Here is a 19,171-nt window from a genome sequence, read left to right on the forward strand (position 1 = left end):
AAATTTCAAATAAGCAAGACACTTAATTATTTATAAGAAAATTTCACAGCACACTCCAGCAGTCCTGACTCCTGACTCCTGATTGGCAGTCTTTTTGTGAATAGCTCTGCACTTTATACACCACACCAGTATGTTCAGGAAGTTTATTCTAAAGAATGAAGTAACTTAATTCAGAATTCCTTAGTGCTGCTAAATACAACAATCATAAACATTAGAAGTCACTCCAATCAGATTATTTAGTATTTGTGTATCCTTTTATCCAATTTAACTCCAGGTAATCACTTGAGGAATAAATCTGTTAAGCTTCAAAATTGTCTGTAGTACTGAATCAGATACATAAACGTATGTTTATAGTGAATTGAATATGTGTATTAGACTGATTTTAATACAAAAACAGGGTTAAGTTTATAAAAAATGCAAAGCCCCCAGTTTTTGTGAGATTTTTTGGAAACACAAATTGACAAATGAGATCACATTTCTTTGAAGAAGAATTTACAGTTTATCAAATAGGACAGCTATGAAAGAAGTTTTTCTCCCACCTTAATACTGTACGCTGATGTTTAGTTTGTTTAGGTATACTGAAATCAGCTATTTTGAGTAGATTCTTAAACAAATAGAAAAAATAACATTGCATTTGTAAATAGAAAGAAAAATCCATTGATACAAAAACTGGTTACCCTTCATCTTTCAGAGCACAGTATACTGATGGTGACTTCATCAACACTACACTGTCCAATGTCCAGATGGATACAGCTGAAATTTCTAGAAATGATCAAGGTCAGGCAGGACTTGTGGAGAAATGTGTTTGTCCGCCGGGCTACACTGGGATATCCTGCCAGGTGAGTCAGGAGCCATGTCAGATTCATACAAGTTGTTAAAAGTGTGTGTGGCTATTGGTGGGTGTGGTACTGCATTCTTTCTTAGATTCAGATACTTTCCCTTTGCTAGAATATCAGTCTAGTACATAGGTACATAAGCACACTGTGCCTGTGGAAGTAGATATCAAGTGATGAAAATGGGGAAAAAATGGAGAGGGCTCTACATTTACATATAAGATGGAAGATTCATAATGTCAGAAATTAATAAATAAAAAGAGGACTTCAGAGTATGAGTTGTAATGAGGAAAATGATTACCGTTAGAACATATAAACAAGATTTTGGGATATTTAGATGTGATTTGTGTTGGAATCAGTGCAAATGTTAGTATAGAGGCAAAATCAAAGGATGGAGGAAATTCTGGGGACCATTGCCTTTGTTGACACTGAAGGAACTCACTCTAAGATTCAAGAAACCCTTATATACAGCAAATTCTAGAAGCATATAATGCTACATGCTGGTGAACACAGGGCAGTGAAGGAGGAAGATGTGCACAAGTAATGTTAATGGAGATGAGGTTGATGAGATAGGTGTGTACTGCATCACTGAACAACAGACCTAGGGGTGGGATGGTCACAAATGAAGTGAGGCAGATGATGGGAGATGAGTACACTAAACTCTGCCTAAATCAGAGCTGAATATCTCAGATATTGGTTAAGTCAACCCTTGTCCTGCTGCGTCATGCACAACTGGTGTTTCTGCCTGACTCCTGCTGTATTTGCTGGTTTTCATGATGGCTAAGGCTACTTCTAGTTTTCCCATCATAACTCAGATTTGTGGATATTTTCAGATTGGCTTTCCCCCAATTAATCTGACTGACAGGGTTTACTATACCCCAATTAATCTGACCTAGACAGGGTTTACTGTATATTTGTGTGGTGGTTAGAAGTAGACTGGGATACCATGGGCATGTTGAGAGGATGGATGATATGAAAAGGATCAGAGATCTAAACATGGTTGCTAGAATTTTTAGAGGAAAGCCCAAGAAAATGTGGAATGAGGTGATCCAGGGCATCGTCTGCTGGAGACCATATATATATATACTGTTATTGCCCCTTTCTTGGGGGCAATAACAGTATATATAATAATATATAATGATATGATAGGATAATGAGACCCTTTTCATGCTGACTTGATGTATCAAATGGATCAGTTCAAAACGTGGGAATGTGATCAAGTTCTCTTAAAGACAAATATATATTGGTAACTTAACAGTCTCAGCCTTACAGAATAGGATTATAGGTTTACATTACTACACACAGTTATTTATGTAAAGACAAAAGGTAAATTGGTACGTCCAGTCTCATCTTTATAGAGAAACACTAGAGTTATGCTACTGAACACACTTACACAAAACAGGACAGATGAGGCATCTGGTACAGCAGGGTACAGCAGCTATGGCTGTACCCATCAGATATGGCCATTTTGAGTTAGAGGTTGCAACGTGTTGTTCTGATGCTCAAAAGTCTTGTGGCATTGTCAGCCAAGGGAAATATGAACCTTCTGGGTGGTTTATGAAGATCCGAAGTTGTTTGTTTTGGTACGTGGAGTGGGCCAGACTAACCTGAGTCCTGGTGTAGCAAGGGGCTAAGTAATATATACACACATCAGTAATATACACACACACACACACACACACACACACACACACACACACACACACACACACACACACACACACACACACACCCCACACATACACACACACACACACAGACACACGAATTCAATGCAAAGGAATGCAAGGTGATGGAATTAGGAAAAAGCAAAAGAAGATTGACAAGTTCCTACACCATGGGAGGAGTGGACATTAAGAAAACCAAAGAAGAAAAAGACTTGGGAATTACAATCAATGATAATTTATCGCCAGAAAACCTATGAGTTACTAAGAAAGATGAAAGGGGCATTTGCTTACATGTATGAAATGATGATGAAAAAGTTGATGGAATATGTGATTCGACCAAAACTGGAATATGCCACAATTGTTTGGTCACCCCACAATAAAAAGGAAATAAGGAAAATAGAAAGGATCCAAAGAGCTGCAACCAAATTGGTACCAAGTTTGAGAGATTTAACCTATGAAGAAAGATTAAGGAGACTGAAGTTTCCATCATTACAAGAGAGAAGAGAAAGAGGAGACCTGATTGCTGTATACAGAGCTTAAAGAGTAAGGATCAAGTTGACAAAGAAGACTTATTTACGTGGGACTCAAGAGATACAAGAGGACATGGAGTGAAATTGAAGAAAACAGCAAGTAGAAGAGATGTCAAGAAATATGGTTTCCCAAATAGAAGCAAAGAAATATGGAACAACTTAGATGAAACAGTGGTACAAGCAAAAAATATTCATGAAAAGTTAAGCTGGATGCTTATAGATACGGAGACAGGATAGCACGAGCATAGCTCATTTCCTGTAAAACACAACTAGGTAAATACACACACACACACACACACACACACACACACACACACACACACACACATATATATATATATATATATATATATATATATATATATATATATATATATATATATATATATATATATATATACACACACACACACAAGAGAAACAGCTGTTATTAACAGCAGTGAACATAATATGCAACAAGGAGTCAGGAGAAACAAGAGAATGCGTATGACTGAATGACTCCCCATAAATAACTAACAGTGTTTGTTAGATGTATCTTAATTAACAACCTGTAGATATAGTGAATTTTCTGCTTTAGTGACCCACCCTTCTCCCATATGTGTTTGTTATATTGAGGATATATATATATATATATATATATATATATATATATATATATATATATATATATATATATATATATATATATATATATATATATATATTATATGTGTGTGTTTGTGTGTGTATGTGTGTGTTTGTGTGTGTATGTGTGTGTGTATGTGTGTGTGTGTGTGTGTGTGTGTGTGTGTGTAATGGAAAAAAAAAAAGAGACTTAGGGGATTAATGCTTGCAACAAAGCAGTAAAGAGAATATGAAAACCTCATTACAGGACTGTGCACCAAACTACACTCGAGTGAAGGAAGGGCCTTGGCTGGGGCGATGTGTATATGACTTGGTATGTGGACCCAATGAGTATGGTGACCCTGCTAATGGCATCTCCTGTCAACCTTGCCCCTGTCCTCTTGGCAGTCCCAGCAACCAGTAAGTAACAAGATCTGTACTCTTAAATGCATCTTTCTAGATTCTTTCCTCAAGCTGATGCCTTGGTGCTCCATTGAATTTATCTTTTGTTTGCCTTTTTATTTCTGGTGTCTTCTAAGGGTACTACAAGTGTTTTGCTGTTGTTCTTTCCTCAGATTGATGTCTTGATCTCCTAAACGCTCCTTTTAATTATGTTATTCTATCTCCATAGAATGCCCTTATGTTATTTTAAATGCATCCTGTTGTCAGATCCATCATCATTGGAAAACATGCCAATGTGATTTATCTTTTTTTGTCCTAGGGAAGTGGTTGGATGTTATGTTTAGATGTTATATTAAGTTGTTACTTTGGAATTCTATCTTCCCCCTTCATCAATTTATTTATTTATTTATTTTTTTATCCATAAATATGCAAATCCATGAATATTGAACCATAAATAAGCATATATATATATATATATATATATATATATATATATATATATATATATATATATATATATATATATATATATATATATACTTTGGAATTCTATCTTCTCCAAGAATATATATATATATATATATATATATATATATATATATATATATATATATATATATATATATATATATATATATATATATATATATTCATGGAGAAGATAGAATTCCAAAGTAACATCTTAATTTGGGGTGGAAAGCCATCCCCAGAGCCCACACTGGTTTACTGAACCTAGCCTCAACCTCAAATCATGAAATGATAAGCAAGGTAATATTAAAAGCAAGCTTCACTGAACTCATTGTGGCAGACCCAGCAGAGGAAAAATGTAGGTATAATGGGTTATAGCTCCATGAGAGGAACACACACAGGTGGTGAACTACTGAGTGATCACCTGACCTTCTTCCTCTTCTTGTGACCACAACTTGCTGACCTTGAGAGAAAATAACTGACATGCTGGTGGTCGAGATTTTGCAGAATACTCTGCCAAGTTTCCTCAAGAAGAGGAAGAAAGTCAGCTGATCACTCCAGTAGTTTGCCACCTGTGTGTTCCTCTGCTGAGTCTGCCATAAGGATTTAAATGGAGCTTGCCTTTGCCTTGCATCTAATAAGTGTGAGATGTATATTTTATGGTTTAAACTATAAACATTGGTATTGCTGAGCATTGTAGGGGTTGTGTCCAGGATTCGCAGATTTTTGCTATTTGTGTGGAGGCTTGAAATGTTATTCCCCAGGAATAACAGGGGAATACTTTATATATATATATATATATATATATATATATATATATATATATATATATATATATATATATATATATATATATATATGTATATATCATAAGTAATTATTTTTAGGTGTCATGTTTTGAGTTTGGTGTTACCCATCAGACCTATCAGTCTTCCTTCAAAGAAAGCATCACATACCACATCCACTCCTTCATATACATTTACTCTTTTAATGTTTTGTTGTTCCTCACAAACCACATTCTCTCGCCACACCACCTACTTACAGGTTCAGCTCCTCTTGCTATCTGGATGGTGATGGGCAGGTGACCTGTAACTGCCAGCAGGGTTACAGCGGCCGTCGATGTCAGTATTGTGCCAGTGGTTATGAAGGCAACCCGACAGTGCCAGGAGACTACTGCAAGCCAGGTAAGACTGCAAGAGAGAGTTTTTTTAATATGAGGATCACTGCATAAATATAAATTAAGAAAATCTGCTAAACTCTGGTTCAGGAAAAAAATATAGAGAAATTTTAAATGAGCTAAGTTTATTACCTAAATCTAATATAATCTTCATGAATGAGAGTTATTAGAAAGGTAAAAAGAAATAAAAAAAAACATGAAGATAAGTACTTCACTCTTAGCAGTGGAGGCAAAAGAATGTAGATGCTTATTTCTGCTACTAGTAAGGGAAATATATCAAGATATGTATGAAATTATATCAAACAAAGACTAGTGTTGATGAATTAAAAAGGTAAATAGATAAATAATAAAACTTCATATGTTGACTTTTCATCAGTTGCAAGGGAGCTGTTTTCATGTTTTTAATGTAAGGTAGGATGCTGTATTACAATACTGGACTGCAAAAATGTTGATACAGTTCAGTAATACAAAGAAAAATCATTAGATTGTGTGAATGAAATGGAATGAAAGATAATGTGGTTATGGATTTTGTTTTTGGTGCTGAGGGAAAAACTGGAAGTGTCTGTTCTTTTAAATTCTTTTTAACTTGTGGTTTATAAAAATCTGTAAATTTGCAAAGCAAATGCAAAAGGAATATGTGTTAGTTCAGCAGAATGAAATACCTGTACAGAAATGAAGACTGATTCTGTGTCATCAGTTAAGAAAGTGCAAGAATGTGCTTTGCTGCATTCTGTCCTCCATCTATGCAAGATTTTAGCTTCTGTGAAAAGAAAGTAAACAGAATGTTGCATTATGTTTGTGAAGCTAAGGTAATGGCAAGATAAAGAAATCAGACAGAAAGTATCCATATCTCTTCAGTATTCAAAGAAAACTAGAGCTGGTTGTTCTGTTGTGTCATGATGTCCACTTATCACTTTCCTTGAGCTTCGGTTCCTACTTATGTCATCAACGACTCCAAGTGGATAGTGACAATGGTAATGATGACAAAAAGAAAAGCAAGAATCTTCACTCTACTTCAAGCAGACTTGCCCATGAGTCTTGGATCACCATCAGCACCACTTGCATCATTATTTATGGCAGAGGACAGTCAACAGAAACTTTTGTTGTTCTTCAGTTTTGGCATCACTATCTGCTTCACCTTAAGTTTGCAGCTATGCCTGTGTGTGTGTGTGTGTGTGTCATTGTTCACACATGATTGTGCAAGCATGTACTCATGCATGCACTCTACACTGGTGAAAGATTTTAAGGCCCTCATTTTACTGTTTTGTTAATTGCATCAGTTGCATGTGACTTACATTTTTTTTTTTTTCTTTTTACAGTATTTCTTGCTCCTTATACTCTGGGAAGACCTTGACTAGCAATCAATCAGTCACAGTTTATTTTTACCACATTAAGTCATTTGCATTGTGCTTTGGTTTCCAAGAGTGTGTATGTAAGTTTAAATGCTATAAGAGCTTTAAGTAATATTTAGATGATCTTCCTTCTTTCTTTTGATGTGCTACCATAAGCAAAGGGAATGAAGGAGCCTGCTTGAAGTCCTAACTTTCTTGTGCATATCATTCTTTGGGTACTTAAGGTTATGGCTATAGATTGCTAGAGCAAGTTTGAATGTTTCTTGAATGCTGTTGGTGTTGTTTTTCATAATTAGATAGAAATGATGCCCACATTTTGTAGTCTTAACTTATACATATAAGTAGCATACCCATCTGTTAAGTTATACTTATTGTCACAAAGTAAATGGAAAGACCACAGATTACACAAGGCACAGTGTTAAATTGGGGAAATTAACAGTGTTGGGCAAGCTATTTTGGTAGTTTTTACTCATCCATGGCTTGATTTGCCTTATTTCTCCTGTTGTTTAAGTGACCCTTCAGGAAATTGCACAATAGCTCAAATGATCCATTTATTTATCAAATCCACACTTGACACTAGCAATAAAAAATAATCTAAATGAATGAACATCAATGAATAACTATTTCTATACACTTTAGTCATACTTTTTTCATAGATTATGCAGTACATTGACCAAAACCAGTGTATTTTTTTCTGAAGATGCACAGCCAATGCAAGAACAGGAATAACACCTAACACTCAACACCAGCAAGCCTGAGCTTCAATCATAGCTAGTAATGTTGCATTTTTAACTGATGATTTGACTCTCCTAAAGCACCTGTCACCTGCATGACTACCTTTACCTGCTTGGATGGGTCCCAGCACCCTTGGTCCCGGCGATGTGATGGCATAAAGGACTGCTCCCAATATGAAGATGAGAGTGATTGTGATGGTAAGGCAGAGACCACCACTAACTCAGTATTACTCCCTGCTCCCTGCTACATTCTCTACTTAGCATTAGTAAGATAAAAGACCACCTAACCTTTTTCTCTCTTTCCTCAACTCATATATTCCCTCCTACTACAGTTTCTCTCTCTCTCTCTCTCTCTCTCTCTCTCTCTCTCTCTCTCTCTCTCTCTCTCTCTCTCTCTCTCTCTCTCTCTCTCTCTCTAACTATGCACTTGAATAGTAACGCTAAATATTTTAGCTTGAATAGATAATAAAAATCATAAAGTATGTTTGAACATTTGTACAAACCTCTGAACTAATCATTGTAAGTAATCCTAGCATGAATAGTGAAGTAAAACTGCCTGTTTCTGCCCGTCTTCCTTCCCTTTCTCCTTTTCCTTTAGGGTAATGGCTTATTAAAACCACTAATCAATCTTTCATTTCTTCTTCTTCTTCTTCTTCTTTTTTTTTTTTTTTTTTTTTTTTTTTTGCCACAGTGTGCTTCAATAGTGGCCATAGGTGTGATGACAGACGCTGTGTCCACTTTGAGCGGATATGTGACGGTCATCCAGACTGCCATGATGCCAGTGACGAGCGGCCAGAAAACTGCCTAGGTTTGTTGAAAGAGGAGTGAGGGTGTCATTGATGCATACAGATCTCAGTTATTGGAATAGGAACATAACAATATATCTAAATGTCAGGACTATTAAGTTCTTTGCTCTTGAGAGGTAAGGTGATTATTGCGAGAAATCAGTTTTTATGTTTCCACCAACAGGATAAGCATATTTTTTTATAATGGTGAAGCTGTCACTGAATTCTTACTTCACTTTATGTAGTTTTCTCAGAGACTTAAGAGAGAGAGAGAGAGAGAGAGAGAGAGAGAGAGAGAGAGAGAGAGAGAGAGAGAGAGAGAGAGAAAGGCATATGAATTTCTAGAAATAAATCTAAAGATTTAGATGAAGTCTGCTACCAGCACCTTCAGGGTACTAGAGGCTGTGGCACCACAGCCTGCAAGGCCCCAAAATTCCTAACAAGAACAAGATCAGCATTTAAGTGGCAGACTACATATAGAGTTTACTCTAAGGAAATCAGAAAAATAAAGAAACAAAAACAAGTTAATAAGAGAAGGACAAAGTATTTTTACAGTGATCAGAAAATATTTTATGCCAAGAGAGTCAGACCCTTTGTAGTTAGTGATGGCAGCAGAAATAGAAACAAATAGAAATGGAACAAAGGTTGAAGATGACTTGCTCACATTTCAGACTTTATTTCTGTTGTGTGTGTGTGTGTGTGGGAGGGTGGAGATTTGTTTACTTTTAAGAGATTGTCAAGATTATATAAAAAGGAATCAGAGCAAAATTGTCTTGTCTCAATTCTTATCAAATTGAAGTGTTTTGAAACTTGAGTAAGTGACTCAAAATGAAGGTGTTCAAGGCTATCAGCTAATTCATCTAGACAGTGTACAGTCAGCAGAATTCACGATTAGAACTCCCACCATTGTAAATGTCATGCTGCACAAAACTGGCAACTTCCTCCTTTTCTACCTGAAAAAATCTGCTGGGAGAAGATAACTACATGGCAACTTAGGTTAGCTCCTCATATGTTTTTGAAAGCATAGAATAATAGATTAACTGTTTGACATACTGACATTAGGGAAAGTTATCTTTTGTGACCACTTCTTGCTTCAGCTAACAAAATGGTTATGTTTAATTTAAACAAAGTGTTCTACTGAGGTGTTTTGCGATGCCTGTTAAATATACAGGCCACAATTACATAGTACGAGTGTTAAAGTTTCACTATAATGCTGAAACAAATAGAAAAAAATAAGCTGTATAACTATTGCAGTGAAAAGACTGTGAGTGCGTTAATGAAGAAATGGAGTGATGAGGGACGTGAGGATGTGCCTTACCACAAACATGGCGGTGGGGTGTCCCAAAATGTTTGACACACCTTACATGATATCAAGAGACAGTTAAAGGTATATCCTCAGCTTATAGCAAGATAACTAAAAAAACAAGCATTTTGAGGTGCCTCACCACCATGTTTGTGGTGAGGCAACATGCTCACATCCCTCATCACTCCATTTCTTCATTAACACACAGTCTTTTCACTGTAATAGTTATATAGCTTTTTTTTTTTTCTATTTGTTTCACCATTCTAGTGAAACTAATACTCACTCAACACCTCAGTAGAACACTGTTTAAAACAAACACAGCTGTTTTGTTAGCCAAAGCAAGGAGCAGTCACAAAAGATAACTTTCTCTTATGTCAATATGTCAAATACTGAATTTGTTATTTTGTGCTTTCAAAAATATATGAGGGGCCAACCTAAGTAGTCATGTAGCTGTTTTCTCCCAGCAGATTTTTTGAGACCGAGAAGGGGCAAGTTGCCAGTTTGTGCAATGTCATTGCTCACGTCAGCAGGAGTTCTAATTGTGAATGTCACTGACTGCAGTTAGCCTTGATTGTGATTTTCATAATACTTGTGTTCATAAATCATACCTAGGTAAATTTTGTTGTAGAGATTATTTAGATACATATATCACCTTCTTACAAGTTTTTTTCATCAAGGATACAGACAGAATGAAGGAAGGTAGGTAGCCTGTTTAAGAATTTATGTGAGGAGGATGAACAACAAAGATAATATTGGTTTTCTTATGCATTAGGAAGAGGGAATAGAAATGGATTTTAATAGAAGACATAACGTAAGTCAAATATTTGATTTTATCGAGGTAGGAATAAACTTCTAGAATTTCAGAAGATGGAGAAATGTAAAGATACTTATTATTTCCTTTGCTGTCATGACTGAATCAACTCTTTTCTTCTCAGTTATGTTACATTCCATTAATTCTTTAAAAGGTGTACAGTAACCAGGTAACTCACTACATGCATGAACATATTAATCTTGCTACTTGCATTACTAATTTCAAGCTATATAAAAAAAAAAAAAAGCTTGAGACAATGTTGCATGAATAATTAGCTTATCCTAGTGGTCTCTCATTTCTAGAGGTAAACTAGAGTGTGGCATGCTTACTAATATCTGTGTTTTTGTGCTTCATCCCAACACAATAGATGAGTTGCCTTGTGATCACATCCATCAGTGGACATGTGCCGATCCCTCCCACCAATGCATAGACCGCAGCCGTCATTGTGATGGCTTCTATGACTGTCCAGACAACTCAGATGAGCGTTACTGCAACTGCACATGTGACTCTGCCTTTAACTTCCGCTGCAATGATGGCACTTGTTTGGATGTCAGTGTGCGGTGCAATGGCCGGGTTGACTGCAAAGATAAATCCGATGAGCACCTATGTCCCTGTGACCCACAGAGATACCACACCTGTGGGGATGGAACATGCATTGATCTTTACCGAGTGTGTGATGGGAATCCAGACTGCAGGGATAGAAGTGATGAGCCACGCTGGTGTGGATGCAACCCTAACACCATGCACAGATGTGGTGATGGCACATGCATAGAAAAGAGTGCTGTGTGTGATGGCCGGCCAAATTGCCGAGACTTTAGTGATGAGCCTCCCACTTGCTGGCAAAACTGTGACCAGACTCTTGAGTTCACTTGTGCCACTGGGAACTGTATTGACATCCGACTTGTCTGCAATGGTTACACTGACTGCCAGGATGGGAGCGATGAGCACTATTGTATAGTTTGTGCTGAAAATCAATTCCAATGTGGCGACCACTCCTGTGTCGACCGCCAGCGGCTCTGTGATGGCCGACCTGATTGCAGAGACCAGAGTGATGAGGGGGAGAGGGCCGGTTGCTGCGTGGCTCCATACTTCTTCCGCTGCCATGATGGATATTGCATTGAGTCTCAGCATGTGTGTAATGGATATTGGGACTGTGGCGATGGGTCAGACGAGAGATTCTGCTGTAAGTTCAGGGTTGATGGCCTAGGAGTAATTTTTATGGTTTCATCCACTTGCAGTGGCTATTTTAGAGGATCACAGAAACCAAACTCTTCATCCTGAGAAAGTCTTCATTCTTGTTAATTGGAATTAATTCCAAATGACAATGCCAAGTGCAGATAAGCTCAGGTGTCTGTCTGTGGTGTGGTTAGTTGAAAGGTTTTATTGTTCAGTACTGTCACTTGCTTTTTACATGAGATTATGCTACAGTTTTCCCACAGAACTTTCACTTTTGTTCCAGGTGCAAATAAGCTTTATTATATGTGTAAAATTGTTATTTAAGAGATAATTTAATTCAGCACTTTCCACATATTTTGTATATTACACAAGCAGTATGCTATAGTTTTCTTGTCTAATGTATATTATCAGTAAACTGGTGTGTGTGTGTGTGTGTGTGTGTGTGTGTGTGTGTGGATATTTACCTAGTTGTATTGCACAGGGTACAAGCCAAAGCTCATTTTGTCTTGTCTCTATATCCATATTTATTCAGTTTCTCTTTAAACATGTGTACACTGACACAACCACTTCATCCTTCAAATCATTCCAGATTTCAATAATTCAATATGGGAAACTATATTTCTTGATGTTACTTGAATATCCACTGTTCTTTATTTTCTTCCTATGCTCCCTCATGTGTCTCTCTCCCTCCTCCATCTGTAGTAATAAATTGTTTCTGTCTTTTCTTTCTATATTGTTTACTAATTTGTAGATTGTTATCAAGTCTCCTCTTTCTTTCCTCTCTTGTAGTGTTGTAATCCCAACTCTTTGTCTTTCTTCATAGCTTAAGGGGACACTCACCCCAGCGAGCCAAAAATCCAAACAAAGATTCATATAAGCATAGGGAGCTAAGACTTGAAACTTTCCAGACTATTTTTGATTAGTATCATCTAGTTTGTCCATAGAAAAGAGTGACCTAGGTCATTACATCATGATGCTATGACATAATTCACAATGATTTGACTTAAAGTGTTCCAGAGGCTACTCTTATTATCCTAAAGTAAAGTTATTGGGGCTGTGGAAGGTCATTTATTATGTAAATGTTTCACCATTCGTTTTTTTTTTTTTTTCTTTTTTTCTCTGTCATAAAATATCACTGCATCATCTCATCCAAAAATATAACATTGGCATTTTTTGTCTTTTCTCCATCCCATCATTTTGCTTCACATTTAAAAAAATAAATAAAAATGGTCAACAATTTTTCTTGTCATGAACAATAGATACAGATTTTCTAAGGAAATCTGATTAACCATTGATTTTATGGAAAAATTATGTTTTGAGTTATAGGCATTTAAAAATTGAAGTGTCTCAATCTCCTTTATTTACTCAGCAATTTGAATGTTATTTATGTATGTAACTCTTGAACACAAGTACATGAAGTAAGTATCATCACATTACTCCATTATTTACTACTACTTGTTCCAGGCCTTTTATCAGTTTCTCCAGGGCTGCAGAAAAAAGCAGGTACAGCCAACATGCCAAGCAGTCCATTTTCTCATGCCTTTACTGGTATTTAGTAAATACTGCACTATTGGGTGTCCTCAGAATGTCACTTTATAGGGTGAGAGAGAAGGCATAGAAGCCACTGACAGATAGTCACTTAGCAGCCTAGCCAGACAAGTTACTTCTTACTGGACATTACCATACAAGGCCTATAGCATCATACTTGAAAGAGGAATAAGATCGTAACCCTTGCTGCCATATTCAGGCAAAAACAAGTCATATAAGACAACTTCATAGGATTTTCCCTGAAACCATGCCCACTTTTGCCTTATGCTGCAAGACATTTAAATGGACTTTAAACCTGTCAATATCCTGGCAATGATTCTAGAAGGATAATGAATGCATTACTGCATATTTTGAAACATGCCATTTTTTTTTACCAAAATGAGGTGAACATCCCCTTAAGTCTTTCAATTCTGGTACCATCTTTATCGCTATCCTCTCTGTTCTTTCTAGTTTTCGTATGTCTTTTTTTTTTACGTGGAGCCCAAACTACTGCTGCATATTTCAGTTTAGGATGTATCATGCTTGTTATAATTTTCTTCATCATTTCTTTATCCAAATAGTTGAACGCCATCCTAATGTTTGTTAACAAGCTGTACGTAGAGTGTGTATGTGTGTATTTATGGGTGTTTCATTGTCAACTTCTTTTTATCAAAAACTTGATATATGGGTATCTTAGTGAATGATGATGTATTTGTGCTTCATAGGTGATTGCCAGAAACTTTCCTGTGTTAAGTCATAGTTGCTTCTTTCCAAATAGTTCTGTAACAAGTTTACATGTTTTTTTTAGTTTGATTTCTATATTACTAGTTACCTTACTGAACTTTTTCCTTAAATAAATCACTTTGTAGTATTGTTTTAATTTTGAATAATTTAGAATTTTCACCCTAGATATAACATGATGAAATCATATTTACTCTTCTCTTCTCACCATAACTGTGTAGCAGTTCATGTTTGTTCTCTTCTATGATAATGTTTGTGAAACATTTTTTAGCCAGTTTCCTTTACCAGGATCATCATATAGGAGATATCTTATTTTCACTGTACATTTCTTATCACAGGTAATTAAAAATGTTTTCTTGTTCTTTTTAATGCAATCTTACTTGTTTTCAATGTGGTATGGTTGAGCAGCTGGCCGGTGTGACCCAGCAGGCAGCATTGAAGCAGATCCTGTATATGGCAACTGTCAGTGCAAGGTAGGGCACTTGGCCTATTCCTCTAACCCTTCTTTCCCTTTGTGTATGCAGTACAGCACAGCACAGTAGTCATCTACTATGCAAAATACCTTTATAATGTTTTTTCTCTATTTTCCCATTAACTCATTTATTTTTTCTCTTTAGATTTGCAAAGTTTATCCTACTTTATATTTATCAGATGTATATATGTGATGAAAAAAACATTTATGCCCACCATGGGAAAGTAAAACATTGCTTTGCTGAACCCACCTGTATAAAGTCAAGAGCAAACCTGGGTCAAAACTGTTTTGTTTTGTCTTGTCAGTATGTTTCACCTTGCCTGAGATAACATGTAATATCATTATTACAAATATTAACAATCTTATGAATGCCTGAGTATTTTACCATGACACTACCTTATCTGACCACAACTGATTGTCACAAACAAAAGAAAATTATATGAGATTTGATCTTTCAAAATTCAAAATTACCATAAACATTACCCTCTTGCCATTAAAGACATTATGAATAGTTGAATGCCTCACTAGAACACTTTATTGCACCTGATAACATTGAGTACCAAAAATAGACATATAAAATAACACAGGCATTTATTCTTACTTGAAAATTACCATGAATATCCTCTTCATGACAGCATGTGATCTTATGATTGCATTCCAGTGTGATTTATTCACCTTCATACCAGCTTCTTGGAAATTCATGACTCTCATTCACTGATTTTTTTCTTTGATTCTTTTTTCATGTGTTTTTTATAGTTCCATTATTTATTTCTTTAATTCAAGTTCTTATTTCCATGGAAATATTTCAGTTGGCATTTCTCACTATGTAATCTTTAAAAAGGATAAGTATAAGAATCCTATAAAGTTTATTAATATTTGATTATAGGTTATATAAAATCATCAAACTTTTAATTCACATCCTTATGTTAATTTTGATTAAAAGCAATTAAGTTATGGAAAAATTCTCATGAAGAATATTTTTTTTTTCTTTTGAAAGTAAACTTCCTAGACATCATTTCTTATATTTCAAGTAAGGGCAGAAAAAATATTTTGATGTTTGTATAATGTAGCTTCTCTTTTAATCCTGTGTTTTCTTATATTCAAAATCAACATTGTGCATCTTCATTTAACTTTTATTAAAGGTACTAGAGTTGTGAATATTTGTGCCAGTCACTTTACTATCTATTCTTCTGTCTTATCTGTGATTTTGTAACATTCCACATCCTCAAACTTAACCTTCAAACTTCTTTTCATTTTTTTCCCAAACATGGAACATCCATCTTGGTAAGTATGAGTCCTACAACCACAACCACATGCAACTGTATCTATCATACACTCCTCTCATCTCTTTCATCTTGTTTCTCATTTGATTAATTTCATTTCCAAGTATATTGTCATTTAATTATACAATTCGCAAACAGTGGGTTTATTTTTCCACTCCTTACTCCTGTACTCTCTATATAAGGTACATACAACTATATATTTAATATTTTAAATGAACTGAAGAAAAATATATAAATATGTCACTCTTTATCTGCTTATCTGAAATATAACAGTAATCTTGAATGTTGAAACTTTATTTAATTCAATAGTTAGTGTTTAGTTCTGAATAAAGTTTTGTCTTTCAGGAATTTGTAACTGGTCCTCAATGTGACCAATGCAAGGAGGATGCTTTCTACCTTAGTGAGAGGAACAAAGAGGGCTGCATCCCTTGCTTCTGCATGGGCATCACCTCCTCTTGCTCCTCTTCAAATCTTCACAGGCAGCAGGTGTGTGTGTGTGTGTGTGTGTGTGTGTGTGTGTGTGTGTGTGTGTATTTACCTAGTTGTATTTACCTAGTTGTATAGTACAGGGTCCGAGCCAAAGCTCAATTAGTCCTGTCTCCATACCCGAATTTGTCCAATTTCTCTTTAAACATGTGCACACTCTTTGCCGCGTGTGTGTGTGTGTGTGTGTGTGTGTGTGTGTGTAATTATATTACAGAGGATATGAGTAGAGCTCATGTGTTTCTGATTTTGTATTTACTAGTTTTCATTTTACTCCTGAACTTAGGTGTGTTCCTGACTCACATTTAAGTGTTTAGCCTTTTTTATTTCAAATTAATTTTTTTTTTTTTCATCTGTCAGTTATCACTATTGCTAAAAACACTGATAAGAGCTATAAAATTCATGAAACATATTTGTCTATAATAATTTAAATTATGGAATACTACAAGACTAAATATGTATTTTTACAGGAATATACTTACTTCACCAATGACCGGCAAGGGTTTGAGATCGTTGATGGAAATCTACAAAACTTTATCCGAGATGACCTGTTTGTGGACTCTAACCGCCAGGAGCTTGTGTTCCGAGACTTCACAAGATATGGGCAGAAGGTGAGGAATAGTGCATTCAGTCTGTTATGACCACCATTTAAAGTGTGAATCCCATATTCAAAAGTGTATTATACCTTGGTGTAAGGTGCTGTTCCTGGCAGCAGCTGGAGCTGTGACATGAATTTCTGCATTTCTTATTGCTCATGGAGAAAGTACCAAAGATGAAGAAGTAGTGCATTAGGTGTATAATAGAGTTGTTGTGACAGTTACAAGTTTTGGTGTATAATCTGCCTTGCCTCTTGTGTGACAGTTACGAGTTTTGGTGTACAATCTGTCTCGCCTCTTGTGACAACTCTAGAAAGGGCCTAAAGCTCAGAAAGAGGAGATAATATGGTTAAAATATCAAGCATGTTTTCAGTCTTTTTGTTTATATTAACAAACAATTCAGTCCTTACAATAATCTTCATTAGTGTAAATTGTGGTCCATGATATTTAATGCTGTTCTTTTAATTTTGTCATATACAATAAACTATTGTATTGAAAACACTTTGAGAAGGATATCCCACTAAAGCTTATCTTCCTTTTGTTCTGAATGTAGAACACAACTTATATGATATGCCTTACATGTACAGCCAGCCCCAACATTTGTAAATTCAATATTCATGGATTTAAACATTTTCAGATTGGCATTAGAAGGGAAATGCATGTGAATCAGATTTTTCATGAACAGCAACTAAATCAAACCTCATGCAGAGCATTATTCACCATGTCGTTCACACACACACACACACACACACGCACACACACACACACACACACACACACACACACACACACACACACACACACACACACAGACGCATGCACACACTCAGTGGTAAAGGATCTGAGTTTGTGTTGGCCACCATGGCTGACATAGGTTTGAACCCCCCTGGGGTTGGTCACCTCTGGGATTTTTCTGCTGACAAGTGAGGCAGTGTCTCCCCTGACCAGGGGGATGTGGTGTGTGGTGTGTGAGGTCACAGTCTTACCCAATGATCTGTAATAATGAGCTCTGAGCTTGCGCTTAGAGGGTAACAACTGCTGGTTGCAGGTCTGTACATGATCAGGCCTTGGTGAATTACATGTTGATAATACCAAGAAATAAGAAGGATGGAGCAAGAGGCCACACAACAATATTCATTATTTTACTTTATTTCATTAAATTTTACATAAAGTATTTGTAAGACTATGTAGATGGGTCTTTTCTTTACTTAAACAAGGCCATAGTGGGTCAGGAGCATTTTTAAGAGGGCACACTACCATAGAGGGGGTCAGGAGTTTTTAAGGTAACACCAGTTATTTGCAGATTTTTAACAGGTACATATGTCTCTAACCCTCATGAATATTGAGGACTGGGTGTGTTTGGATTTGATAACTACCTATTTGATGAATCAACTTTGCCATATGGAGTGTTGTGAAGTCAAATACAAGTCATAAAGTGACAGTGACTCCCAAACTGTATTCTGTAGTTCTTTGTGTAAAAATATACATCAAATTGTGTCTTACTTAAATGTTTAATTATTTACAGGTACATTTTTAACTTATTAACTTTTAAATTCATAAACTCTTTAACTTATTTTTTCTTCAGGTTTACTACTGGAAGTTGCCACAGCGATTCCTTGGTGACAAGGTGACGTCATATGGTGGCAACCTAACATATACCTTGCGCTTTGTGCCGGCACCAGGCGGTCAGAGCTCTACCAACAGTGCCTATGATGTGGAGATCTTTGTGAGTGCCTTTAGTGATCAGTATACTTTTGATGAAAGCCTGAAATAAGGAAGAACAGATACAGTGCTACAGTAAGATCTCTCTCTCTCTCTCTCTCTCTCTCTCTCTCTCTCTCTCTCTCTCTCTCTCTCTCTCTCTCTCTCTCTCTCTCTCTCTCTCTCTCTCTTTGCAGAAAATCTACTCCTTTGCTAATAACTAACCTTCTCCACAAATGCACCCACTGCCCTGAAAATAAGAATAAATGAATAGATAAAAACACACCCAAGGCTGTAGAAAATCTTCATCAGAAACAGAAGAATAGAAACTTTTCTGTTCCAGGGCAACGACATTTTACTGCGACACTTCAAGCAGGGCCAGAGTTCCCTCTCACCAGCACGCCAAGAAACTATCAGTGTGCCTCTTTACGAGCAGTATTGGCAGAGGCAGAATGGGCAAGAGGTGAACCGAGAACACCTGATGATGGCTTTAGCAGACTTGGAGTACATCTACATCAAGGCCACCT

The 19,171-nt window shown here is 36.2% G+C and overlaps 1 protein-coding gene across 1 annotated transcript in view; it reads left to right on the forward strand.

The window, feature by feature from the left end:
• Positions 1 to 19,171, forward strand: part of LOC135109126 (basement membrane-specific heparan sulfate proteoglycan core protein-like) — a 359,280-nt gene that overhangs the window by 220,831 nt on the left and 119,278 nt on the right. Inside the window, 11 exon segments of the mRNA XM_064020215.1 lie at positions 692 to 839; positions 3,902 to 4,053; positions 5,548 to 5,687; positions 7,848 to 7,964; positions 8,458 to 8,574; positions 11,033 to 11,848; positions 14,518 to 14,582; positions 16,210 to 16,350; positions 16,818 to 16,958; positions 18,529 to 18,669; positions 18,988 to 19,171. The exon segment at positions 18,988 to 19,171 is cut by the window's right edge and continues 25 nt beyond it. Coding sequence (XP_063876285.1) covers positions 692 to 839; positions 3,902 to 4,053; positions 5,548 to 5,687; positions 7,848 to 7,964; positions 8,458 to 8,574; positions 11,033 to 11,848; positions 14,518 to 14,582; positions 16,210 to 16,350; positions 16,818 to 16,958; positions 18,529 to 18,669; positions 18,988 to 19,171 — 2,162 coding nt within the window.

This window comes from Scylla paramamosain, chromosome 18 (assembly GCF_035594125.1).
Source record: "Scylla paramamosain isolate STU-SP2022 chromosome 18, ASM3559412v1, whole genome shotgun sequence".
Classification (NCBI taxonomy): Eukaryota; Metazoa; Arthropoda; class Malacostraca; order Decapoda; family Portunidae; genus Scylla; species Scylla paramamosain.